This window comes from Bos indicus x Bos taurus, chromosome 5 (assembly GCF_003369695.1).
Source record: "Bos indicus x Bos taurus breed Angus x Brahman F1 hybrid chromosome 5, Bos_hybrid_MaternalHap_v2.0, whole genome shotgun sequence".
NCBI lineage: Eukaryota > Metazoa > Chordata > Mammalia > Artiodactyla > Bovidae > Bos > Bos indicus x Bos taurus.
In genome coordinates this window covers 105,439,739-105,467,224 of record NC_040080.1, presented here as the reverse complement: position 1 = coordinate 105,467,224, position 27,486 = coordinate 105,439,739, and the positions used below count along the sequence as shown (strand labels likewise).

Here is a 27,486-nt window from a genome sequence, read left to right as displayed (position 1 = left end):
CTGAAGCCTGGCTTGGAGAATTTTGAGCATTACTTTACTAGCATGTGAGATGAGTGCAATTGTGCGATAGTTTGAGCATTCCTTGGCATTGCCTTTCTTTGGGATTGAAATGAAAACTGACCTTTTCCAGTCCTGTGGCCACTGCTGAGTTTTCCAAATTTGCTGGCATATTGAGTGCAACACTTTCACAGCATCATCTTTCAGGATTTGAAATAGCTCAACTGGAATGCCATCACCTCCACTAGCTTTGTTCGTAGTGATGCTTTCTAAGGCCCGCTTGATTTCACATTCCAGGATGTTTGGCTCTAGGTGAGTGATCACACCATTGTGATTATCTTGATCAAATCAGACAGTGATCAGAAAGTACAAGTATTTAAAGAATGTGTGTAGATGTGAAAAGGCCACCTGATTATGTTTCTAGACATAATAGAAACATTTTGCCAGCTTGGTGAAGGACTTCATCTTCTGGAATAGAAACAGTCAAGGTCCCCATACAGGTGCACTAACTTGCAATCTAGGACTGCTTCTCTTTCATTGAGATTTAGAGCACTGATCCCCAAGTTTGGGTCCTCACTTCTCGAAACCCATATAATGAGTGAAGTTATGTCTGAAGGACTGTTTGACAGGTGATATTATTTATTATAAAGATGTCTAATGGGTTGTTTCTAGAGAGATATTTTTATTTTCCCAAGTAACTATAGAGAATAAGTTATAGAATTGGCATACAATGACAAATCAGAATGGCAGTTGTGTACATTATTCAGAGCAAGGGGATAATGGTTTTACTATTAGGTGTTGGGCAAATAGGGCATGAATTCTGTAGCTGATCTGGTATTAGTTACCATCTGAACAGCTGCCATGTTGCAAGTTGTAGAGGTTTAAAGCAAACCTATGTCCTGAATAATCTTTTATTTATTTTTTGTTATTTTGTTTGTAGAAAGCATCAACACTTATTTAATTGAATAAATATGCTTGTTGTAAAACCTACTGATATAACCTATTGTAAGACATATATAAAGATAATAATATTCACATTTTACTGCACTTAATATATATACTTTATAGTTTTAAAGAAATTACTTAATTAGAAATAATACTGAGAGAAAATAGAATAGTATTTATATGTACAATTATTTAGCTATTATGTTGTCTATGTTTAAATTAGTCTTTGTGAACTAGAACAATACCAACTTGTAAATTTTACCTATCAAATTTCATATAGATCCAGTTGCCCTAACACAGCTTTCATAATTTTAAGAAGAGATTCACTTATCTAAATAGTTTAAAATCTAGTGATCTATAAAATATGTATTTGTTAATGAAACGATCAACTCAAACTTTTACTAGTGTGTTCTGCTGAACTTTACATAACCCCTTGATACCAACAAAGGGATTAGTTATAGATTTTCCCAATTGGCTTCTTACTTTCATGTCCAGCCAGTGATAACACGAACAAAACTGATGTACTAAAAATTCTCTTTTTAAAACTTAATCCACAGACTCAGTTTGGAATTTCCTTTGGGAATGTGTTTCGTTCATGAATGATTAATAGAGCTTCTTAAGTGACAGAATATTCACCAGGAAGTTTTCACTGAATGAAATATTGATTCAGCCCTTGACTAGGAGGAGCCCAGCTGGAAAAACTAAGGCTGAGATCTCACAGTGTCCTTATACTTCATTTCAAACATGAATCAACTTGTTACAGCACTTTCTAATATACTTATCATAGAGTCTTTATAAGGCTGCATTTGATTTTAAAGCCAATCCCTGCACTACTAATTTATACAAATCTGACTACTGTTCCTTAAAAAAAGATTCAAGAAAAAAAATTGTTGAAATAAACCATTAGCTCCAATCTGGATATTTATTATGTGATTCACAGATTTCAAGACACTGTCACACTTTTCAAGATCCCACCAAACTACATGTTTACACCCAAAGATTCAAAACATCTAACTAAAATAACCTGGGAACTATTTTATGTAAAGATGATGAGTGTAACATCAGAATATTCCAAACGTAAAAATTCAAGGACTGTTGTCCCCCATTCTCTAGAATTTTACATGTAGCTAAAATATTGTACTTAATGAGTCTATATCAGTAACTATTAATATGTCCGAAATATAGCATTTGATGATAAAGCTGTCACTTTTCCCCATACTAACCTGGTGTCAATTAACATCTCAATAGTCTCCACATGATGACAGTTGCACCACCTAGAAACAACTCTACCGTCCTGTGTTAACTCTGAATGTACCTTTCATTACTTTGGTTGTCTGGAACATAAACATTTATTTTATTAAATAAGATATTTGTGGTAAAATAGTAATATGATCCTTAATCAGATAAAACAAATTCTAATTTTTTTGCCCCTTGGATGGTATTGGTTTATTTGGTTAAAATGGCTCTCCATTCCAACCATCAATTATTTCTGAATAGAAATAATTGCTCAGAAATATTCAGACACATTTCTGAATTGTTTCTTTATGTATTTGATATGTGCTGTTGAATTTTAGAATTACAGGGATAGTTTTCTAAAAACACCTTCATACCATTTATATAAAACTAATGGCAATGTTAACCAGTGACATATCATTGGAATGTTACTGCCCAGAGACCACAGTGTCTCTTATTTTAGCAAACTCTTCTGATATCCTTGATATATAGACTATAAGTTTCCTTAAGAAAAATGCAAGCTGTTTTTTTAATTTAAGATATTTTATAAATGATTTGAGTTTCAGTTATTTTTTTACTTCAAACTTGACCATATCTGATTTTAGCATAACATGCTGTAGTCTATTTTCTTCCCAGTGTATTGATTTTATTCTTTAAAGTGCACAAGAGAGACTGAATTTAAATATATATATATATACACATATATATATATATATATATATACACATTTCCCCGAACTTGTCAATAGAGGTCTATGTGTAGCGGAGGACTCTTCATTTCAAAAAACATCCCAAGCACAGCTGAAGAAGTATTTCAAGGACAAGCTTATCAGAAACACTACACTGGGGATTGGAGACCCACAAAAAAATCTTCCTTGAATTCTCATCTCAATTAATTTAGAGAGTCGCTAAGGCAAAGACTTAGACTTCCCTGGTGGCTCAGACGGTAAAGTGTCTGCCTACAATGAGGGAGACCTGGGTTCGATCCCTGGGTCGGGAAGATCCCCTGGAGAAGGAAATGACAACCCACTCTAGTATTCTTGCCTGGAAAATCCCATGAATGGAAGAACCTACAGTCCATGGGGTCGCAAAGAGTCAGACACAACTGAGCAGCTTCACTTTACTTTAAGGCAAAGATAGATGTATTAGACCCTGAGGCTCTCATGTGAGCAGCATGAGCATTGCCTTCTTTTTACTGACTCCTCATTTAGCCATATTGAGACCTGAAAGATGACTTCTCACGAGTGTCTCACAAGTATTACTGCATCTGCACTGTCACCATGGGTCCACCATCCTGGTGAGAAGTTTTGTGTATACAACCACTTACTGAAATGATTATACCCTCAAGGAAAAGATAGTTAGCTTTACCTAACCCCTAAGAATGCAACTTATAATAATAAGATAATATGCTTTATTAATTTCCCTTCCAAGGTATGCATATGTGTGCAGTTGCTTCAGTCATGTCCAACTCTTTGAGACCCCAGGGGCCGTGGCCTGCCTGGCTCCTCTGTCCAGGCTTCTCTGTCCAAGGATAGTCATTCCCTTCTTCATGGGATCTTCCTGACCCAGGGATCAAGCTCATGTCTCTTAAGTCTCCTGCAGTGGTAGGCGGGTTCTTTACCACTAGCGCCTCCTGGGAACCTATTTCAAAGACTGGAGCCTGTCACTGGCATAACTCATTTCATCAGCTGATCAGGTTCATTCTGGAAATCAAGGTATCAGATTGATATTTGCTTGGTACCCAAAGAATTAGAAATGTTGCTATTCTCAAGAACTATTTCCACCAAGTTATTAAAAGCCTTTTATTTGCTCTTCTATAATTTATGAGATTTAATTTTTTTTTAATTTACCAGTAATAGAGCATTTTTAAAGCATTATGAACACCAGTATAGTCTTAACTTTCAATACTCTCTATTATCACCTCTCAAAAATCATTTTTTCACACTTGACATTTTATAATTATTATTAAATAAGTTATTTTGACATCACAGTCATATCTTAAAGAAATCTGACTGGGTATTTTTATGAATAGTTAGAATACAATGTTGCTTTCTTAGTACTGTAATAAATTATTTGGTAGGATTGAATATTTCCTTGCTTTGATGAAAAAGTGAAATTGAAAGTCACTCAGTTGTGTTCGCTCCAGTACTCTTGCCTGGAAAATCCCATGGGCAGAGGAGCCTGGTAGGCTGCGACCCTTAGGGGTCGCTAAGAGTCGGACACGACTGAGCGACTTCCCTTTCAGTTTTCACTTTCATACATTGGAGAAGGAAATGGCAGCCCACTCCAATGTTCTTGCCTGGAGAATCCCATGGACAGGGGAGCCTGCAGGGCTGCCGTCTACGGGGTTGCACAGAGTCGGACACGACTGAAGCGACTTAGCAGCAGCAGCAGCAGTAGCAGTTGTGTCTGACTCTTTGTGACCCCCTTGGAGTTTCTCCAGACCAGAATACTGGAGTGGGTAGCCTTTGCCTTTTCCATGTGATCTTCCCAACCCAGGGATCGAAGCCAGGTCTCCCACGTTGCAGGCAGATGCTTTACCCACTGAGCCACAGGAAAGCCTTAGAAAAAGATTTCCTGTTATATTTAATATTGTATCTCTGAGGTGAATGCCTCTGCTTACCTTATCACCTGTGATGAATAGCTATTATCTTAAGGTAATGTTCTGCTTTTGAATCATATCTTCAATGGCTCTAAGCAGAAACACAATATATGCCAGATATGTAACCCTTTGTGGTAAGCATTATAGGTAGTTTTTGAATTGATAAGCATTCTAACTTCAAGCCACCTCAAAAAGTTCAAAACAATGCTAGCTGCAGAAGCACATATACTAAAATTGGAATGATACAGAGAAGATTAGCATGGCCCCTGTGCAAGGACGACACATTAATTCATGAGCCAATCTATATTTTGTAGCATAAGTAAAATAGGTAGCCAGGGAGGATTTGCTGTAGGACTCAGGGAACTCAAAACTGGGGCTCTGTGACAACCTGGAGGGGTGCGATGGGTTGGGAGATGAGTGGGAGACTCAAGAGGGAGAGAACGTAGGTATAGCTATGGCTGATCCATGTTGATGTATGGAAAAAACTAACAGAATATTGTAATTATCCTTTAATTAAAAATAAATAACTTTTTAAAAGCTCAAAATATATGGGCTCAAATTTTAACAGCTTAAACTCTTTATTATTAGCAAAGCTTTTATCTGCTTCTTAACATTGTAAAACATTTGATAATTACCCTGAAAAACCAAATCTAAATCTAATTTTTTTTCTCTTATTTGTTATCTGTATGGGGAAAATAAGGCAGTATTTCTGGAGTGGTTGGAGGAGTTTGGGAGCTAGTCAACTGTGTCCCCAGGAAATGGAAAACTGTGGTATTCTTCTATTTTGTTTCATTGAAAAAGATGTATTTGTACCTCTCTTATGATGACTTTTATTTAATACCAAGGCTACCAAGATCATAAACTATACACAGGATGCATTATGACTTTGGTTAGCCTTATGCATTTTTGCCTTAATGAACCACTTCCTCCATTAAAAAATAATTAAAATTATATTTTACAACTGTGTTTGCACAAATAGCTATATCAATCCTGACTATACAACCTAGATAGAAGGAAAAACGGTTATTAGGCTTTGCCTTCTTAACTCTTAGCATTTTAGTACTCTTACCCTGCCATCCTTCATTTAGTGTTTAAGAACTGTTTGTTTCACTTTTTAATTACCAAAATTTATTTTTAGAGCACTTTTAGGTTAACAGCAAAACTGAGCAGAAAGTAGAGAAAGCACACACACCCCCAGTCCCCACACATGTACAATTTCCCTCACTGTAAATATCCCACACCAAAGCAGTATACTTTTATTTTTTGGCCATGGTGCACGGCATGTAGAATCTTCATCCCCTGACCAGAGATCAAACCTGTGTTCCCTGCATTGGAATCATGGAATCTTAACCACCGGACTGCCAGGGAAGTCCCAAAGCGGTATACTTTTTACAGTCAATGAACCTACACTGACACATATTTATCACCCAAACTCCGTAGATTTATATTAGAGTTCACTCTCGGTGTTTTACATTCTATGGGTTTTGAATGTGTTATGACATGTATCCACCATGTGGTAATGCGTAGAATCATTTTACAGCCTTAACAATTCTCTGTGCTTTGCCCTTTCATCCCTCCCTCTACTTTAACCATTTGTTGTTGTTCATTTGCTCAGTCATGTCCGACTCTTTGCAACTCTTTGGACTGCAGCACGCCAGGCCTCCCTGTCCATCACCATGCCCTGGAGCTTGCTCAAACTCATGTCCATTGAGTCAGGGATGCCTTCCAACCATCTCGTCCTCTATCATCCCCTTCTCCTCCTGCCTTCAATCTTTTCAGCATCAGAGTCTTTTCTTTTTTTTTAATTTGGTACTCAGTTTATTTTTTTAATACGAAACTGCCCAGTTGCCCAGCCTAATATAAAGCTGCTACGGAGTAATAGCCCCTTGCTCTTTGTTGCTCCCAGACCACTTCTTCTCCCTCTAAAGGTGGCTATGACCCAGCCTCCAATTATTGGGTGTCCCCCGCTTCTGTCTTAGAGCCCCTAGTTCTAATGAGTCGGCTCTTCACATCAGATGGCCAAAATATTGGAGTTTCAGCTTCAGCATCAGTCCTTCCAATGAATATTCAGGATTGATTTCCTTTAGGATAGACTGGTTTGATCTCCTTGCAGTCCAAGGGACTCTCAAGAGTCTTCTCCAGCATCACAGTTCAAAAAAATCAATTCTTTGGCACTCAGCCTTCAGGGTCCAACTCTCACATCCATACATGACTACTGGAAAAACCATAGTTTGACTAGATGGACCTTTGTTGGCAAAGTGATGTCTCTGCTTTTTAACATGCTGTCTAGCTTAGTCATATCTTTGCTTCCAAGGAGCAAGCATCTTTTAATTTCATGGCTGCAGTCAACATCTGCAGTGATTTTGAAGCCCAAGAAAATAAAATCTGTCACTGTTTCCATTGTTTCCCCATCTATTTGCCATGAAATGATGGGATCATCATTTGCCATGAAATGATGGGATCAGATGCCATGATCTTCATTTTTTGAATGTTGAGTTTTAAGCCAGCTATTTCACTCTTCTGCCTCCATCTAGAGGTTCTTTAGTTCCTCTTTGCTTTCTGCCATAAACGTGTTGTCATCAGGATACCTGAGGTTACTGATTTTTCTCCTGGCAATCTTGATTCCAGCTTGTGCTTCATCCAGGCTGGCATTTTGCATGATGTGCTCTACATTTAAATTTAATAAGCAGGGTGGCTATATATTGCCATGATGCACTCCTTTCCCAACCAGTCCATTGTTGCTTCTTGACCTGCATACAGGTTGTTCAGGAGGCAGGTTAGGTGGTCTGGTATTTCCATCTCTTTAAGAATGTTCCACAGTTTGTTGTGGTCTACACAGTCAAAGGCTTTAGCTTAGTCGATGAAGCAGAATTCTGTTTTTCTGGAATTCTCTTGCTTTTTCTGTGATCCAGTGGATGTTGTCAATTTGATATCTGGTTCCTCTGCCTTTTCTAAACCCAGCTTGAATATCTGGAAGTTCATGTACTGTTAAAGCCTAGCTTGGAGAATTTTGAGCATTTCTTTGCTTGCTTTAACCTCTTAAAGCAACCATTAATCTTGTTGTCTACATAATTTTGCTTTTTTTCCAGAATGTAGAACAATTGGAATTATACAATATATGCCTTTTTCAGATCAGCTTTTTTCACTCAGTAATATGCATTTGCATTTCCTCTATGTTTGTTCATGGATGGATAGCTCATTTTTTTTAATGCTAAATAATTTTATACTGTATGAATATATCACAGTTTATCTTTCAGTTCACCTACTGAAGGACATCTTGGTTGTTTCCAATTTTTGGCTGAAACAAATAAAACTGCTATAAACATATATGGGCAGGTTTTTGTATGGACATGCATTTTCAGTTCATCTGGATAAATACCAAGGAGACTGATTGCTAGATCAAAAATAAAGATGTTTAATTTGGTAAGAAACCACCAAACTATCTTCCAAAATGTCTCTCCCATTTTTCATTAGCACCAGCACTTAATTAGAATTCCTGTTTCTCCACATCCTCACCAGCATTTGGTGTTATCAGTATTTTGGATTGTGGACATTATACTAGGTAGGTAGTAGTATCTCATTGTTGTTATAATTTGCAATCCATTAATTAATGCTTGTTTGTCATATTTATATATTTTGGTAAGATGTCTTTAATATGTTTGGCTCACTTTTAAACCAAGACATTCATTTTCTTATCATTGAGTTTTAAGCTTTTCTTTTTTGTATATTTTGGATAACAGTAATTTATCAGATGTGTCTTTTGCAAATATTTTCTCCCAGTGTATGACTTGTCATCGAATTGACAGTGTCCCTAGGTGTGGGAATTTTTAATTTTAATGAAGTTCAACTCATCAACAAATTTTTCATAGATATGCCTTTGGTATTGTATCTAAAAAGTCATCACCATACCCAAGGTCATCTGGATTTTATTAGATTTTTTTTCTTATAGGAGTTTTAGGGTTTTGCACTTTGCTTTAAAGTCTGTGATCCATTTTGAGTTAATTTCTGTGAAGCTTAAGAGGTCTGCATCTGGACGTTTAGATTCTTTAATTTTTTTGCACAGGGGGATGCTCAGTTACTCTAGCACCAATAGTTGAAAAGTGTTATCTTTTCTCCATTATACTGACTATGTTGGTCTATTTCTGCATTCTCTATTCTGTTCCATCAATCTATTTGATTATTCTTTTGCCATTACTAAATTATCTTGATTACTGTAGCTTCATAGATTATTTTGAAGTCAGGTAGTGTTAGTCTTCCAAATTTTCTTCAAAACTAAGTTGGCTATCTCCCTCTTTTGCCTGTTTATATAACTTTCAAATCAATTTGTTGATATCGACAAAATATCTTGCTGATATTTTAATTAGATATGTTATATCTCTAGATCAAGTTGGGAAAAACTGACTTTTGACAATATTGAATCTTCTTATCCACAGATTTATTTTCCCATGGGACATCTTTCCATTTATGTAGGCTTCTTTGATATCTGTTGTCAGTGACTTATAATTTTCCTCAAAGGAACCGTTAGTGTTTTAGTAAGAAGTTTTACTCACTCAATAAGTTTAGTTTGCCCCTGTGACCATAAACAGCCTTGTGAAAAGAAGCCTATATGCTTTCTTGCGTAAAGCTTGGGAAGTACTTCGAAGTGGCTGGGTTTGGTAGACCGCTTTTGCTTTCTGACCTGCTTTTTCATAGCATTAACCTTTAAATTGATAAAGGCTTTTGCTCATAATTTGGAGATTATTTATTATAATCCTTACCAAGATTCAAGGAGAAATATAATTTTGGAATTTCCAGATCATGAAATATTGAGTAATCACCACCCTTTTTGTTTAACCCTATTTTCAGTATGTTTCACTGAGAAATGATCAGAATTCACACCTACTTCTGAAACAGACAGTAATTTTCAGTTACATTATCTTATTTTAGAAAGAGTGTGCCTGATACTGTCTTTCTCATAATGCAGATTTTTATTTACTACTCCCAGCCCAAGTTTCCAGCTGCTTGAATTTACCATTTGTGGTTTAGAAGAAAATGATTAAATGTGTATCAAGAACTCTGAAACTTACTTGATACATGGCATGATATCATAATTTAAAAAAATAGAATTTTCTCTATAAAATCAATAACTTCAGAGATATATTCTCTGCTTATATTATTTAAATAATAGGCACATAAATTATTTTAGTTATAAACTCTCCTTTTCAAGATTATTAATTTTTTCCTATTTTTAATAGGCATTCTCTACTTAAGATATTACCTGCTCTAAGGATCCTCAATGGTGAAATGCTAACCTCTCGTACAGAACGTCACACTGAAGGACACCATCAACTAGAATTAGAGCATTTCCTGGAACATTGTCAGTCCCAAATTAGAGAATTTAACTTACTAAGTGAAAAATATATTACTGGTGACAGGTAAGACTGTTATCATCTTGTTGTAATTAAAAGATATAATGCAATTTATACATAGCATTAAAAATTTTTCTGATCAATACAGTACTACCTTTTTGGACTTTTACAGTGTGTTTTAGGAATATTTTCCTCTTTAAAAAATACATCTATGAGTATCATCTTTTATTATTTGAAATGTATTAATCTGTATTTTGAGCATATATTAAAGGCTAAAATTAGATCAAAATAAATGAAAGCATTAAGATAGCTTCACACCAATATACACTCATTCATTTGTTCATTCAATTATTCAGTGATACATTTAGTCATCAATTATTGATGGACAAGACACATAAGAAGTTAAGTATTACATTTTGGCCTGAAAGAATTCATGATTTCATTAAGAGAAAATTAGCTAAATAAGTCATTACAATGCAACAAGTCAAGTTTTATAAAACATATAATATTTATTATATATCTATTATATAAAGAATAATATTACACATATTTTTATGTATTAAGTTATGGGTGCATAGTGGAGAAAAGCAGTCAAGACATGCACATATTCAGAGGGCAGAGGCTGAGAACAGAGTCCTAAAAATATATCAAAGAAAAAGAACTTCCTATCCCCCACCCTGAATTCTGAATTCAGTTCAGTTCAGTCACTCAGTTGCGTCTGACTCTTTGTGACCTCATGGACTGCAGCATGCCAGGCTTCTCTGTCCATTACCAACTTCTGGAGCTTACTCAGACTCATGTGAATCAAGTCGGTGATGCCATCAACCATCTCATCCTCTGTCATCCCCTTCTCCTCCTGCCTTCAATCTTTCCCAGCATCAGGGTCTTTTCCAGTGAGTCAGTTCTTTGCATCAGGTGGCCAAAGTATTGGAGTTTCAGCTTCAGCATCAGTCTTTCCAATGAATATTCAGGACTGATTTCCTTTAGGATGGACCAGTTTGATCTCCTTGCAGTCCAAGGGACTGTCAAGAGTCATCTCCAACACCGTAGTTCAAAAGCATCAATTCTTCGGCGCTCAGCTTTCTTTATAGTCCAACTCTCACAATCATACGTGGCTCCTGGAAAAACCATAGCTTTGCCTAAACATACCTTTGTTGGCAAAGTAATGTCTCTTCTTTTTAATATGCTGCCTAGGTTGGTCATAACTTTTCTTCCAAGGACGAGGCATCTTTTAATTTCATGGCTGCAGTCACCATCTGCAGTGATTTTGGAGCCCCTCAAAGTCTGCCACTGTTTCCATTGTTTCCCCATCTATTTGCCATGAAGGGATGAGACCAAATTCATGATACATGAATCCTGAATGTATTACTATAAATGAATTACAATTTATGTATTAAAACTTTATTTTATAATTTATACTACTCCAAAAAACACAAATGAAAAAGAAAAATTATTTTATATTTTCATATGATGTCTGCATTATAAATGGAACAATGATATGTGCTTCCAAATGTCTAAACTTAATTACTAAATTACATATTAAATTTTTGCTATTTATACTGTCGTACTGCTCATCCTATGTAAGAGTTGTTTTTTTCTATTTAAATGGTTTTTTAAAATATAGTCTAATCAGATTATAAACATATCTTACAGCTTTAAAAATAATTCCAATTGTTATGGATAGTTTACTTTGAATAAATAGCTTATTTTACATTTGTATTTTTGTAAACCTAAATTGATATCTCCTTGTGTATTTATGGTAACCTACGATTTTTATGTAAAAATGACTCTTAACCCTCGTGTTGAAATTTAGATTTACAGTTATTTTTAAGAATTTATTGCTATTGCAATTAAGTGTCACTTTAGAATTGGAAATTGACCATTTTTATGTTAAATCATAAATGGTGGTGAATTCAGCACTTAGCCATAAACAGTTGACATCCAATATTGAAGTGAACTTTTTCTGCATTATTCACCAACAAAAAGGATATATTATTAACATATATTAGAGGAATCTATGCTAATGTCTCCATTTGTAAACATAGAAAGTGTCTATCTCTACATTTTAGGAAATATAACTTTCATTTCATTTGGAATACTTAAATCCAACAATTATTCAGGAGAATCATAGGCATTTATGTCTTAAAGTATTTGAATGATCTTTGCAACAGATATTTTTTCCAGAGAAAAATGGAAATAAAAACTTTCCCATAATGTAAGTTATTTGTTTAATTGTCCAATACAAATATTTTGCATGGCAAAAGTCAGTGTACAAAGTACTTTTAATCTTGTTTCATAAATAACATCTCCAAATTTAGGCAGCCATGATTTCTCATGTTTATGGCAGTAAAAGCATGGATTTTTCTCATTCACTTGTACCAAAAATACCTAGGATAAAAGTGATTCTAAAACTTCCAGATGTTTTGTCTGGATTAATGGATTGAGATTAACTACAGAAATATTTTCACTTTTTGTGTGTAATGAGATCAGTTTTTACAAAAACAATCAGAAATCAAGTTTTAATGAATTTTGTAGTAAAATTTAATATTCATGTCAGGCCACATAGGGATATTTTCAAAATCTGTACAGGTGTAACCATTTGCTGATATAATTCTTTTTATTAAATGTCCTCATTATTTATTTGCTCAGAAATATATTCACCTTGGATGTTGCACAAAATCTCTGCTATTATTTTAAGAAATTGATGACACTTAGTAATGAATGTCGATGTGTGCATGAACATGGGGATGTAAGTATGACCAGGAGAGGTGAATCAGAAGCCCAGCAGAATCATTTGCCTCCTACACACAGTGATAGCAAACAGCAAAATAGAGTTCTTTACTCTTCTGCAAATGAATATAAACTGAACTCACCAGATATTTCTGAGAAATGGATGGACTCTGGCTCTAGTCATTCCTCATCAACCAACCCCTCCTTATGTGAAGATACAAAAGAAAGAAATCAGGAAGAAATAGTAGACCAGAAAAGAGAAGACAGCAAGACAAGTAGTTTCCCCAGCAAAAGAATACCATTCATTGAAACGGTAAGGACAAGGTTTCTACTGGAGAACTGCCAGAATACTGAACATCACGAAAAAATGTAAGTTTTATAGATCATTTTTCTTTTACCATTATGTTTTATTGTTTTTATGGATAATGATAATTTGGTAAAGGATTTAAATCCTATCATATTTCATGTTCATTTCCTTATGTTTTATGATATGCACAGATTATTAAATACAGTACAGATTAATTTGGTTGAATTTTGGCAGGTTCTTATTTAATCAACTAGTATTATTTAATTTAAGATGAGTAACTGTGAAATTATTTTTTCTGCCTTCTAATCTCTAAATAATTAAAAAGAACTTTTAATAAGAAATAAAGCAATCTCATTATTCTTAAAATACTGTAAAGACCTCTCATATGAGGGTCTTAGGATATACTTCCAGGGAAGGTCAGAAAATCCTTCCTGCACAGGCCTTTTCTCAAATCCCTTGAGCTTAAAATAGTCCCTGGTAGCTCAGTTGGTAAAGAATCCACATACAGTGCAGGAGACCCCAGTTCAATTCCTGGGTCAGGAAGATCCACTGGAGAAGGGATAGGCTACCCACTCCAGTATTCTTGGGCTTCCTTGTGGCTCAGCTGGTAAAGAATCCACCTGCTCTGCAGGAGACCTGGATTTGATCCCTGGACTGGGAAGATTCCCTGGAGAAGGGAAAGGCTACCCACTCCAGTATTCTGGCCTGGAGAATGCTATGGACTGTATAGTCCGTGGGGTCACAAAGGGTCGGAAAATGACTGAGCGACTTTCACTTTCACTAAAATATTCAGCATGCCAAATATATTGGTATGTTTTGGGGTAGTTTTAGCCAGGGTACCCTAGACATTACTTGTTTGAATCCTGTTAGCTCTAAACACTCCAGACATTGTCTATTAAAATTTCAGATAAACAACATTGAGCTGTTTATTCATGGTAAATAAAATTGCCAAATAATAATAAGAAAGGATGAGGAACTGAAAATATAGACAAACCAAAGACCAAAGAATAAAGGGAAAAGAAAATGTATGCCCACTTGTTGAACCTTGCCATTCAGTGTTTCAAGGAGATTCATCATCGGTTGTGCTGTTGTTTCCTAAGCATAATTTTCATATGTTCCTGTGCTTAGAGCATTGTTAGCATCATTGTTTTTACTAAAAAAAAAATATGATGCTGATGATAGTAATAATATGAGCTGCTTTTCCCAACATGGAGACCACCTAATAACATTCAGGAAGCCCTAAGTCAGCTTCTTTACCTTTTCCTGCTTTCTGTGTGGTGAAAAGCAGTCCCAGTGTTAGTGTTCGGAGAAGGCAATGGCACCCCACTCCAGTACTCTTGCCTGGAAAATCCCATGGACGGAGGAGCCTGGTGGGCTGCAGTCCATGGGGTCGCTGAGGGTCGGACACGACTGAGCGACTTCACTTTCACTTTTCATTTTCATGCATTGGAGAAGGAAATGGCAACCCATTCCAGTGTTCTTGCCTGGAGAATCCCGGGGACGGGGGAGCCTGGTGGGCTGCCGTCTATGGGGTCACACAGAGTCGGACACGACTGAAGTGACTTAGCATAGCATAGTGTTAGTGTTACTGAGGAAAATATTCCTCACATACCGTTTTATTTTCTTCCTTGGGAAATTTTAAAGATAGTGGGCTGAGGAATTCAAGCGCTAAATGACTGGTTAGCTTTATAAGAAACTCAGGATTATGGTCTGTGAAACTTGCATGTATCTGTAGAGAAATATAAGGCACTGTCTCAGGTTAAATGTATTTTCTTACTAATCTTTCAACCTTTTGTTTTAAACAACTTTTCGTTCTTTACCAGTTATACATTGCAAATATGTTTTCAGATATTTTTTTATCACCTCAATATGGATTGGTATTATTGTGCCTTAAAAGTCCTGAACTCATTTTTTAATCTTTTTTAAAATTGTTTTATGTTGGAGCATATTTAATAAACAGTGTTGTGTTAGTTCAGGTGTATAGCAAAGTGATTCAGTTATACGCATACATATATCTACTCTTTTTCAAATTTGTTAGCTCATTTTTGTCCAAAAGATGAAGGAATGAATTAATGGCTGAATGATCAAATGTGAATTAATTCCATAGCAAAATTTACTAAGTTCTATTTACCCTGGTATTTTTGCCTGGAAAACTCCATGGACAGCGGAGGCTGGCAGGCTATCATCTATGGGATCCCGAAGAGTCAGACTGAATACGCAAGAGCACCATTTACCCTAGTAGGAGGAAATGTTTTGTTGAAACATGGTTTCTCTTTGTATAATGAGTATGAGTAATTTATCTTAAGGCAGAAAGTTTTATCCACTAATTTAAATTCATAGAAAAATAGATTGAAGACTTCCACAGGCTTTACATAAAATGGTGGTGATGCTGATAACAATATTCATAACAACAGAAAATGATTACCTCATTCCATATTTCATGTATGCTGAGTTGCTTCATTTGTGCCCGACTCTTTATGACCCTATGGACCGTAGCCCACCAGGCTCCTCTGTCCATGGGGATTCTTCAGGTAAGAGTAATGGAGTGAGTTGCCATGTCCTCCTCCAGTGCATCTTCCTGACCCAGGGATCAAATCCACATTTCTTAAGTTTCCTGCATCGGCAGGTGGATTCTTTACCACAAGCATCACCTCAGAAGCCATCATTTCTGGCAGTTTATTGCTTAATTCCACTTTGCCTTAAACTGACTTTGTTTGAAATGAAAAAATTTCTTTGGGCTCTGCAATTATAAAATTATTGAAAACTGTTCCAAGGCAGCCTGAGAAAGTGAATGTGCATCAGTCACTTCTCCTTTATATGTCTTTTAAAACTGAACTCAAGGGTCTGAAAAGCAATTAAGATAATAGTTAGCACTTTGACTATACCATGTACCATGATAATATTTCTGCAGTAATCTGTGTGGGAAAAAGCATATCCAATGATGAAACATTAAATGATTAAGCAAACTGAGAACCCAATTATAGTCAACCTACATTGCTATTAAATTTTTGCTATTGTTGCTGGGCAGCTTATGGGGATATGGGGAAAACACAGTGTTGATTGATGGAATGCCAGATAATAGCCTATAGATGTAGACTGGAAAAATGTTAGAATTTACTACTGGGCTTGTAAGAGAATGATTTATGTATCTGTCCACGGGCAGGGAGGAAAATGAAGCTCACAAAGACCTGATGAGTCCTTTCTCTGAAAATGAAGGAGGGTCCTACTTCCTCTCAAAACCTAATTTCCCCTCTGTGAACAAGATCCCATCCTCTCTTGCCAACTCAACACTGACTCCTACCTTTGTTCCCCTCTTTGCATCATCACATTTTCCCCCTTACTACTGGCTCAAATCCCCACTATCATACAAAGTCTCGGTAATATCATCCTCCTTAAAAGAAACAAAAATCCCTAGGACTCATATCACTAAGTTACTGGCCCATTTCTCTCCTTCAGATTTGAAGGTGTCCATATTATTTTTACTTCTATGACTACAGTTAAATAAAAGAGCAGGTCTTATTTTAAAATAATACTTTATATAGTCTAATTTACAAATAAATATAGCTTATGAGGATCTGTTATCTGCAGCTGTATATTATGGATACTAAAAATAATTTTTTCTTCTCTTAATAGTATGGCAGCTATGGTAATCCAGGCATACTGGCATGGTTATATTGTGCGCAGGCAGATTCATTTCTCTGCAAAGCTACACCCTGCCACAATAGGACCCCTGACATCCAAGCCAAATTCTTGCATTGAAAACCAAACTATTTTAAAGAAAGAAAAAGTTAAAAATACCGTGAATATCCAAGAACAGAAGGAGAAGGCTGCTATTCTTATTCAGGTTAGTTTTAGTCTTTGGGTGAAACAGTTAATCTTGAGAGATGTGTTAGTTTTCTTTCACTGGGTTATTCTGTATAACAGGCAATCCCTGAATCATAGCAATTTACAAATACCTTGATTTATTTCTTACTCGTGTGACATGTACGCTGCAGGTGCCTTCAGGTTGACTGTACTTCTACTTGGTATCTAGGCTGAAGGAGTAAGTCTGTAAATTCTTATGGTCAAGCTGAACCACACAATCGTATTAAAACTTATGCTCCGATCTGGCATTTGTCACATATGCTAACATTTGATTAGTTGAAGCAGTCTCTCTTGGCCTCATCTAGAGCTATTTCTAGAAGCATGTTTCAGTTCAGTTCGTTTGCTCAATCCTGCCTGACTCTTTGCGACCCCATGGACTGCAGCATGCCAGGCCTCCCTGTCCATCACCAACTCCTGGAGTTTACCCAAACTCATGTCCATTGAGTCAGTGATGCCATCCAGCCATCTCATCCTCTGTTGTCCCCTTCTCCTCCTGCTTTCAATCTTTCTCAGCATCAGAGTCTTTTCCAGTGAGTCAGCTCTTCACATCAGGTGGCCAAAGTATTGGAGTTTCAACTTCAACATTAATCCTTCCAATGAATATTAAGGACTGATTTCCTTTAGGATGGACTGGTTGGATCTCCTTGCAGTCCAAGGGATCTCAGGAGTCTTCTCCAACAGCACAGTTCAAAACATCAATTCGTCACTGCTCAGGTTTCTTTATAGTCCAACTCTCACATCCATACATGACTACTGGAAAAACCATAGCCTTGACTAGATGGAGCTTTGTTGGCAAAGTAATGTCTCTGCTTTTGAATATGCTGTCTAGTTTGGTCATAACTTTTCTTCCAAGGAGTAAGTATCTCTTTATTTCATGGCTGCAGTCACCATCTGCAGTGATTTTGGAGCACCGCCCCCCCCATAAAAAACAGTCTGTCATTGTTTCCGCTGTTTCCCCATCTATTTTCCATAGAGTGATGGGACTGGATGCTATGGTCTTTGTTTTCTGAACATTGAGCTTTAGGCCACCTTTTTCACTCTCCTCTTTCACTTTCATCAAAAGGCTCTTTAGTTCTTCTTCACTTTCTGCCATAAGGGTGGTGTCATCTGCGTATCCGAGGTTATTGATATTTCTCCCAGCAATCTTGATTCCAGCTTGTGCTTCATCCAGCCCAGCATTTCTCATGATATACTCTGCATATAAGTTAAATAAGCACAGTGATAGTATACAGCCCTGATGTACTCCTTTTCCTATTTGGAACCAGTTTGTTGTTCCATGTCCAGTTGGATGCAGTCTCAAAAACGACAGAATGATCTCTGTTCATCTCCAAGCAAACCATTCAATATCACGGTAATCCAAGTCTATGCTCCAACCAGTAATGCTGAAGAAGCTGAAATTGAACATTTCTATGAAGACCTACAAGACCTTCTGGAATTAACACCCAAAAAAGATGTCCTTTTCATTATAGGAGCCTAGAATGCAAAAGTAGGCAGTCAAGAAACATTTGGAGTAACAGGCAAATTTGGCCTTGGAGTACAGAATGAAGCAGGGCAAAGGCCAATAGAGTTCTGCCAAGAGAATGTACTGATCATAGCAAACACCCTCTTCCAACAACACATGAAAAGACTGTACACATAGACATCACCAGATGGTCAACACTGAAATCAGATTAATTATATTCTTTGCAGTCAAAGATGGAGAAGCTCTTACAGTCAGCAAAAACAAGACCGGGAGCTGACTGTGGCTTAGATCAGGAACTCCTTATTGCCAAATTCAGACTTAAATTGAAGAAAGTAGGGAAAACCACTAGACCATTCAGGTATGACCTAAATCAAATCTCTTATGATTATACAGTGGAGTTGAGAAATAGATATAAGGGACTAGATCTTATAGATAGAATGCCTGAGGAACTATGGACGGAGGCTCATGACACTGACAGGAGACAGGGAGCAAGACCATCCCCAAGAAAAAGAAATGGAAAAAATGAAAATGTCTGTCTGATGAGGCCTTACAAATAGTTGTGAAAAGAAGAGAAGTGAAAAGCAAAGGAGAAAAAGAAAGGTATACCCATTTGAATGCAGAGTTCCAAAGAATAATAAGGAGAGATAAGAAAACCTTCCTCAGCAATCAGTGCAAAGAAATAGAGGAAAACAATAGAATGGAAAAGTCTAGAGATCTCTTCAAGAAACTTAGAGTACCAAGAGAACATTCCATGCAGAGATGAGCTCAATAAAGGACAGAAATGGTATGGCCCGAACAGAAGCAGAAAATATTAAGAAGAGGTGGCCTGAATACACACAAGATCTGTATAAAAAAGATCGTCATGATCCAGGTAATCACAATGGTGTGATCACTCACCTAGAGCCAGACATCCTGAAATGTGAAGTCAAGTGGGCCTTAGGAAGCATCACTACGAACAAAGTTAGTGGATTTGATAGAATTCCAGTTGAGCTATTTCTCTTTTTTTTTAAATTTATTTATTTTAATTGGAGGCTAATTACCTTACAATATTGTATTGGTTTTGCCATACATCAACATGAATCCGCCACAGGTATACACGTGTTCCCCATCCTGAACCCCCCTCCCTCCTCCCTCCCCATACCATCCCTCTGGGTCATCCCAGTGCACCAGCCCCGAGCATCCTGTATCCTGCATCGAACCTGGACTGGCTATTCATTTCTTGTATGATATTATACATGTTTCAATGACATTTTCCCAAATCATCCCACCCTCTCCCTTTCCTACAGAGTCCAAAAGACTGTTCTATACATCTGTGTTTCTTTTGCTGTCTTGCATACAGGGTTATTGTTACATCTTTCTAAATTCCATATATATGCATTAGTATATTGTATTGGTGTTTTTCTTCTGGCTTACTTCACTCTGTATAATAGGCTCCAGTTTCATCCACCTCATTAGAACTGATTCAAATGTATTCTTTTTAATGGCTGGGTAATACTCCGTTGTATATATGTACCACAGCTTTCTTATCCATTCATCTGCTGATGGACATCTAGGTAACTGCCTTATGACCCAGCAATCCTACTGCTGGGCATACACACCGAGGAAACCAGAATTGAATGAGACATGTGTACTCCAATGTTCATTGCAGCACTGTTTGTAATAGCCAGGACATGGAAGCAACCAGTTGAGCTATTTCAAATCCTAAAAGATGATGCTGTTACAGTGCTGCAGTCAATATGCTAGAAAATTTGGAAAACTCAGCAGTGGCCACAGGACTGGAAAGGTCAGTTTTCATTCCAATCCCAAAGAAAGGCAATGCCAAAGAATGCTCAAACTACCGCACAATTGCACTCATCTTACATGCTAGTAAAATAATGTTCAAAATTCTCCAAGCCAGGCTTCAGCAACACGTGAACCATAAACTACCAAATGTTGTTCAAGCTGGTTTTATAAAAGGCAAAGGAACCTGAGATCAAATTGCCAGCATCCATTGGATCATCAAAAAAGCATGAGCGTTCCAGAAAAACATCTATTTCTGCTTTATTGACTATGCCAAAGCCTTTGACTGTGTGGATCACATTAAACTGTGGACAACTCTGAAAGAGATGGGAATACCAGACCGCCTGACGTGCCTCTTGATAAATCTGTGTGCAGGTCAGGAAGCAACAGTTAGAACTGGACAAGGAACAACAGAAGCATGTAACAATCTACTAAAATAATTGTTGTGTGTGTGCTCAGTCACTAAGTCGTGTCTGACTCTTTGCGACCCCATAGACTGTAGTCTGCCAGGCTCCTCTGTCCATGGGATTCGCCAAGCAAAAATACTGGACTGGGATGCCATTTCCTCCTCCAGGGGATCTTCCTGACCCAGGAATGGAATCTGCATCTCTGGCGTCTCTTGCATTGGTAGATGGATTCTGTACCACTGAGCCACCTGGGAGGCCCATCTTAATTGGGAAAATCTTTTAAACACTCATTTAACTTAAAAATTCAGAACCTCACCAAGACCAGATTTCAAAATGAAGTTCAATCTGATCACATTCATCCTTTATGTATTCACTCATCAAATAGATTTTAGAACATCCTGTTGTCAAGCATTGTTTTAGGTTTAAGAAATACAACTAGGGTATGAAACGAGTCACCAGTCCAGGTTCGATGCACGATACTGGATGCTTGGGGCTGGTGCACTGGGACGACCCAGAGGGAGGGTATGAGGAGGGAGGAGGGAGGAGGGTTCAGGATGGGGAACACAGGTATACCTGTGGCGGATTCATTTCGATATTTGGCAAAACTAATACAATATTGTAAAGTTTAAAAATAAAATAAAATTAAAAAAAAATACAACTAGGAACAAAGCATACAAGATCTCTTCCCTCTTAGAGTTTGTGTCCTGGTGGAAAAGAACAACAAATTAAATATATAAAATAAAGTCTGGAAATTTATGGTGCTGCACCTCAATGAATGCTAATAACTAAAAAATGTAATGTTTCCCTTTATTCACTCATTTAGTTAAATATTACTTGGCACACAAAATTTACCAGCTTATATCCTGCTGGGATGTGCAGATAAGTAAGATAAGTGTATTAGACAGTGATAAGTACTAAGGGGAAAATAAATCAGGGAAGCAGGATAGAAGTTTCTAAGGAAAATTAATCATTTTAGACAGAATAGATGTGGAAGACCAGAAAAGGTGACAGTGCAGCAAGAGATAAACCATTAGGTATGTAGGCGAAGAATATTTCAGGCAGAGAAACATCAGATGCCAAGACATTGTTCTGGGAGCATACTCACAGTGTTCATAGAGCAGGAGGAAGCACTGTGATGGCAGAGGGGTGAAAGGAGAAGAGTGGGACTCATGAATCGTAAATCATTGTAAAGACTTTGGCTTTTACTCTGAATGACATGGGAAGATATTAAAGGAATCTGACCAGAGGACTCATGTGACCAAAGTTACTTAGGTTGTGATAATTCTCTAGGAAGGCTATAGTAGAAGCAGCGAAATCAGGCAGCTATTGCAGTAATCCAAATAGTAGATAATGGTGGCATGGACCAGAGCAGTGCAGAAGTGGTGAGAAAGTCGCATTCCAGAATATATGTTGATTTATATTGAGGGTGTGTGTGTGTGTATGTATATGTATATATATATATATATATATATATATATACTTTGAAGGTAGACCTAGCGATATTAGTATATGGGGATGTGATTTTGAAAGACAGGGAGAAGTTAGAGATGCCTACAAGGTATTGGCATAAGCAACTGAAAAAAAAAATAGCCTTATAACTAAGTTGCTGGTTTTCATTATTAAAGGCATAGTTTTTGAATTGTCTTTGCTATAGTACTAATGAATACATTTAGTATTTTAGTTGACTTAATTTTTCTGGGCTGCATTCCTCATGGCAATGTATAGACAAAGCTGTTGCTGATGCCTGAATGGCTTGGGAGGGGAGGAAGTGCAATGATTTGAGGAAACTCTGAGGGAAAGAAATGAACCTCAGTTATGGTCTCAGAATATTGTTCTGTTGCATGAGGAATGAAAATGTCATGCACTGGGACGACCCAGAGGGATGGTATGGGGAGGGAGGAGGGAGGAGGGTTCAGGATGGGGAACACATGTATAATTTTTTTTTTAATTAAAATTGAAAAAAAAAAAAAAGAAAATGTCATGCAGTTCAAACTTCCTCCTCTCATCAGTGGATGAGCAATACATTTTTCAACATTGATGGTGAATGTTTGCTTCATTCTATTCAATAAAGTTCGTTATTTGATGAAACAGTCTAGCTCAGTGACTACATCTGCTGAATGTCCTTCTGTTAAGTTTGTGTCTGTAACAGAAGTAAGCACAATTCAGTCTTTCTTTGCAACTTAGAATAAGTCTCTCCTGATTTACATCATGGTACTTAAAATCACTGAAGTCAACTCAACTTCATTTTATTTCCTCCTCAGTACAATCATCTAGTTTCTTAAACTATTCATCTTAAAAATATGAATTTGCAGAATGTGATATAATAGAAAGAGCCTGGGCTTTAGAAGGTGCAAAATGAAGATTCATGAAGGATGTGGTGGAGACTGCTCACTGCTCACAAGAACCCAAGTCCTCCTCTTCTTCCTAGCATACAGACAGCCTAGGTATTCTAGCTTCCCTTGCACTTTTTAGTATGGTCCCTTTTTTCTGTAGCTCAGACTGTAAAGAGTCTGCCTGCAATGAAGGAGACCCGGGTTAGATCCCTGGGTCAAAAAGATCCCCAGGAGAAGGGAATGGCTACCCACTCCAGTATTCTTGCCTAGAGAATCTCTTGGACAGAGAAGTCTGGTGGGCTCCATGGGGTCTCAAAGAGTTGGACACGACTGAGCAACTGTCACTCATAGAGAAGAAAAAGATGTCAGGTGTATCTAATATAGATAGGACTATGGCCAGGGAATTGATTTGAATGTGTGAGAAAGAAAGATTATGAATGACTATGGGAAAAAAGTGGAAAGCTTGACATGAATAAGTTAGAAGAAGAATCTGAACACTGATTACACATTTATATTACCTTTATTTCCCATGGCTGGGACTTGGATTTCTGACCCTCCACTGATGCAGGAGGGCAGTATTTATATGTGTCACACCAGAAAAATACAGTTTAGAGCTCTGCAGAAGTCCTATCCCTGAGAAGTTAGGCTGGATCCACTGTGAGACATGATGAATCAGTCCTTCCACTCTTGTCATTGAAGGTCTGTATTAAATACTTCCCCTTATACTCTTTTTTCCCTAGAACTGCACCTAATCTTGGTATCTTAATGGTATAAGGGAAAAGGGGATGTTGAGGAGAGATAACTGAAGAAAAGATGATGTAACCAAAAAAAAAAAAGAGAGAGAGAGAGAGAATCCAGGGAAAGAAAACATGTTTCCCTAATGCTCTTTACTTTGTTAGCACAAGATCAGGGAAGAAGGGATATGAAGGGTACCTCCCTACTGGGATACCTCCCTAACAGGAAGAAATCAAAGGCCCATTTGCCATGTTGAGGCAAAGCATTTTGAAAGGTAGCTAGCAACCAAGAGAGCGTAAATGCCAGATAAAAGAATCATAAAAGAGGAGTTTTTTAAAAATCCCCAAATGAAGGGTTCTGTTGACTGAATATTTATGTTCTCCACGATATTCCTAAGTTGAAACTTTATCTCCATTGTGTTGATATTTGGAGATGGGGTCTTTTGGAGGTGAATATGTTGTGACGGTGGAGCTCCCATGAGTGGGATTAGTGCCCTTATAGAAGAGAGCCCAGAGAGCTCTCTAGTACCTACTAACATGTGAGGACACAGTGAGAATAGAGCCATCTGTGAACTAAGAAACTTGGTCTCACCAGACGATAAATTTGTCAGTGCCTTAGGCTCCTAGCCTCCTCTAGAATTAGAAGAAATAAACATTTGTTGTGTAAGTCACCAAGGCTATGGTACTTTGCTTACTGCAGCCCAAACAGACTTAAACAAGTGGGAGAAAAGAAAAATAGTTTGTTTTCCCCTAAGGTAACTAGATTCCCTATGTCAATCACCCACGGTACATGACATACCCTGGTCTGTAATAACAACCCAGCTGCATGAGACTAAAAATGAGGGCAGAGAGCTGATGGTACTCTCCATATGGGTAAACTAAAACGAGGAAATCCACTTTCTTAGGCAATACTTTTAAGCATGCTCCTCATCACACAAAGATATCCTCTCTTCTGTTTCTACCATTCAATACTGTTCAAGTTCCTGATTCATATTGAGATCTTTCCCACACACAAGAGTTTTGAACTCTCTTGAGAGGGCAATGGCACCCCACTCCAGTACTCTTGCTTGGAAAATCCCATGGACGGAGGAGCCTGGTAGGCTGCAGTCCACGGGGTCGCGAAGAGTCGGACACGACTGAGTGACTTCACTTTCACTTTTCACTTTCCTGCATTGAAGAAGGAGATGGCAACCCACTCCAGTGTTCTTGCCTGGAGAATCCCAGGGATGGGGGAGCCTGGTGGGCTGCCGTCTATGGGGTCGCACAGAGTCAGACACGACTGAAGTGACTTAGCCACAGCAGCAGCAGAGAGATTATAATTTATTGATAGCAAGTTAAAAAGTATTGAAATATTATTTCTATACCAAAATTCATGTTTAGAGGCAAAATAATAAAAATTTAGTTAATTATACATTTTAAACTTTATGTGATGTTTAATATCACACTTTTCTTATTTGATAAACTAAGTAAATAGAATTTTTATAAACAAGGGGACAAAGAAATTGGGAAAATAATATTTAACAAGAGTCTAGTATGTGACAATCATGTATTCATCACTGTGTATAAATGTATATACATTTATCCCACACCCTTCCTTACCTTTGAGTCTTTGCCAGAGGCAACTAATGATGGCTGACTCCCTTGCCATAGTCTGATTTTTCTCATTTATGCAGTCCTTGTTTCCACTATGTAAGTGCATGTGTGTATATAAACACACAAAGATACACGCACACATGCATACACTATTGGCCAACTAGAAATGGGGCATCTTATATGATTGGTTGGGGAAGTATGTTTGGCTATCTCTTATTGGTCCACTTGGTCCTGAGATAGAAATAGGAACAAAAATAGAGAAGCGGGCAGTCATTGACCAAGTCTTAACCATTCTTGGCTAACTGTTGTGGAGATTTGGCCTACTAGGCTGGTTGCCGCAGAGATTGCGTGTTATTTCTATTGTCATAAATTTTCTGGCAATTATCTGTTTGTATATTCTTCTTCTCAATGTATATATTTTGCAGAATAACAATACCAGTATTATTGCTAACAATACGATTACTAAAATATATTTAAGGTAACTTTTGTAATTAAATTTACCTTTTGATTGCATTTCACTAAGAGCATAGCTAAATAAATCTATTTCAGAGTCACTTTAAATAACTTCTTTGTGGTTATGCCCATAGCATAAAATCTCTTTATATATTTTTTCAGGAGTTTCTTTTATTTAATATTTATTTGTTACAATTTTCTTAAGCATGTGCTCAATTCCAAATTCAAATCTAAGCAAAGTGTATATTCAGAGACATCTGGCTTCTATTGCTATATCTTCCCCTCTGTTTTCTATGTCTATAGGTAATAAATTTTGAAATTAATTTTATACTTTATGCTTTCACTTTGTAGATATTAGCAATGACATATATTTAAATATAAAAATTTATATATGTGTTTATTATATATTTATATTGGTTTTCAGAGATAAATGAAGGTATGCAATACACACTTATTTCTACCTATGTTTTACATTTACTATATATCCTGGAGCTTACCCCTAGCAGTGTATAAAGATATTAATTTTTTAAAAGCTCTAGTGTTCTTGGAGTTAAATTTAGGAAAGCTCCAAGATTCCTCCATGATTATGGAGGAATCTTAATGTTTTAAATTCTGTCTAACATTCTTAATGTTTTATCATGTGCTTGATTTATTTAAAGATGAAATTAGTTAATTGCTATGGGCCAGGATACTAAGTCTCTAATAGGGCCATTTATAAATGTTGAAGTTTTCTTTAATGCGTGTTAGTTTATTTTATACATAATCATTTGAAAATTAACGGAATTGGTTTTCCTCTGTATCTCTTTCTTCTTAATTTAGAATGGGTCCTGGAGGGATTGTCAGATAATTGATTGGTTGACCTACATGTGCAGTTGAGGGAGTTTTAAAGATTCTTTTCTGCTTACTATGAGGAAAGTCCCCTGAGATTCAGAACTTTAGACACAAGCAGTCATTTAATTTATCTTGCAGTTTTAAATGTCACATAAAGTTCAAAAAACAGATTATCGAGCCATTAAACTAAGGTCTAAGATGTTTTATCTTCCTAATGGGATAACACAGAGAATCTGGTTTGGAGTTTGATCTATAACCCTGTATAACATGCTTTAAATTTTTGTTTAGGCAGTTTGGAAGGGCTTTCTTTTGCGAAAGAAACTGACAACAGCTCTAGAGGCTATTAAGAATGAAGAATCTGAAGAAGAATATGAAGAAATAGATTTAGAAGATTTTACATTTGATGAAGTAAGTGCTAACTACAACATAAGGATATTGGTCTTAAAATATTGGTCTTTTGGAGCTAAACCAGTTTCTAAGGTTTTCATCCTATTAACACTCTGTTATGGATTTTTTTTTAATAGCACTTGAAAAATTATGCTTCTAATATTTTAACATCTTCATTTAGGATACAAGCTTGTATAGTGTGTAAATGTGATCATAGACTATTTACAAGAATTCTTGTATATTCTTCAACCTGATTTATGCAATGGTTTATCAATTATTCTTCATTAAATATAACTGAGCTTATTTATGCCCTGTTCAACAACTAATAGTTCTTTATTGCCTAGCAAAATGAGAACAACCTCCTTAAATTGTTTTTCAAGGGTTCAATAATCAGGCAGCAAACTCTGCAGACATATTTACCACTTCCCATCCATGGTGTCCACATACTCTAATCACATTGAGCTCCCTCTTACCATACAGAG

General features: G+C 36.8%; 1 protein-coding gene and 1 non-coding gene across 3 annotated transcripts in view; both read left to right on the top strand.

Moving 5' to 3' along the window:
• LRRIQ1 (leucine rich repeats and IQ motif containing 1) overlaps positions 1-27,486 on the top strand; it is a 225,815-nt gene that overhangs the window by 89,588 nt on the left and 108,741 nt on the right. For both annotated transcript variants that reach the window (XM_027543219.1, XM_027543220.1), the window contains exons 15-18: positions 10,011-10,190; positions 12,774-13,223; positions 16,795-17,005; positions 26,906-27,025. In XM_027543219.1, the coding sequence (XP_027399020.1) occupies positions 10,011-10,190; positions 12,774-13,223; positions 16,795-17,005; positions 26,906-27,025 (961 nt within the window). The remainder of the gene's footprint in view (positions 1-10,010; positions 10,191-12,773; positions 13,224-16,794; positions 17,006-26,905; positions 27,026-27,486) is intronic.
• LOC113893901 lies at positions 4,981-5,087 on the top strand. Its single transcript, XR_003511413.1, has one exon. It is a non-coding gene; the product is annotated as a U6 spliceosomal RNA (small nuclear RNA).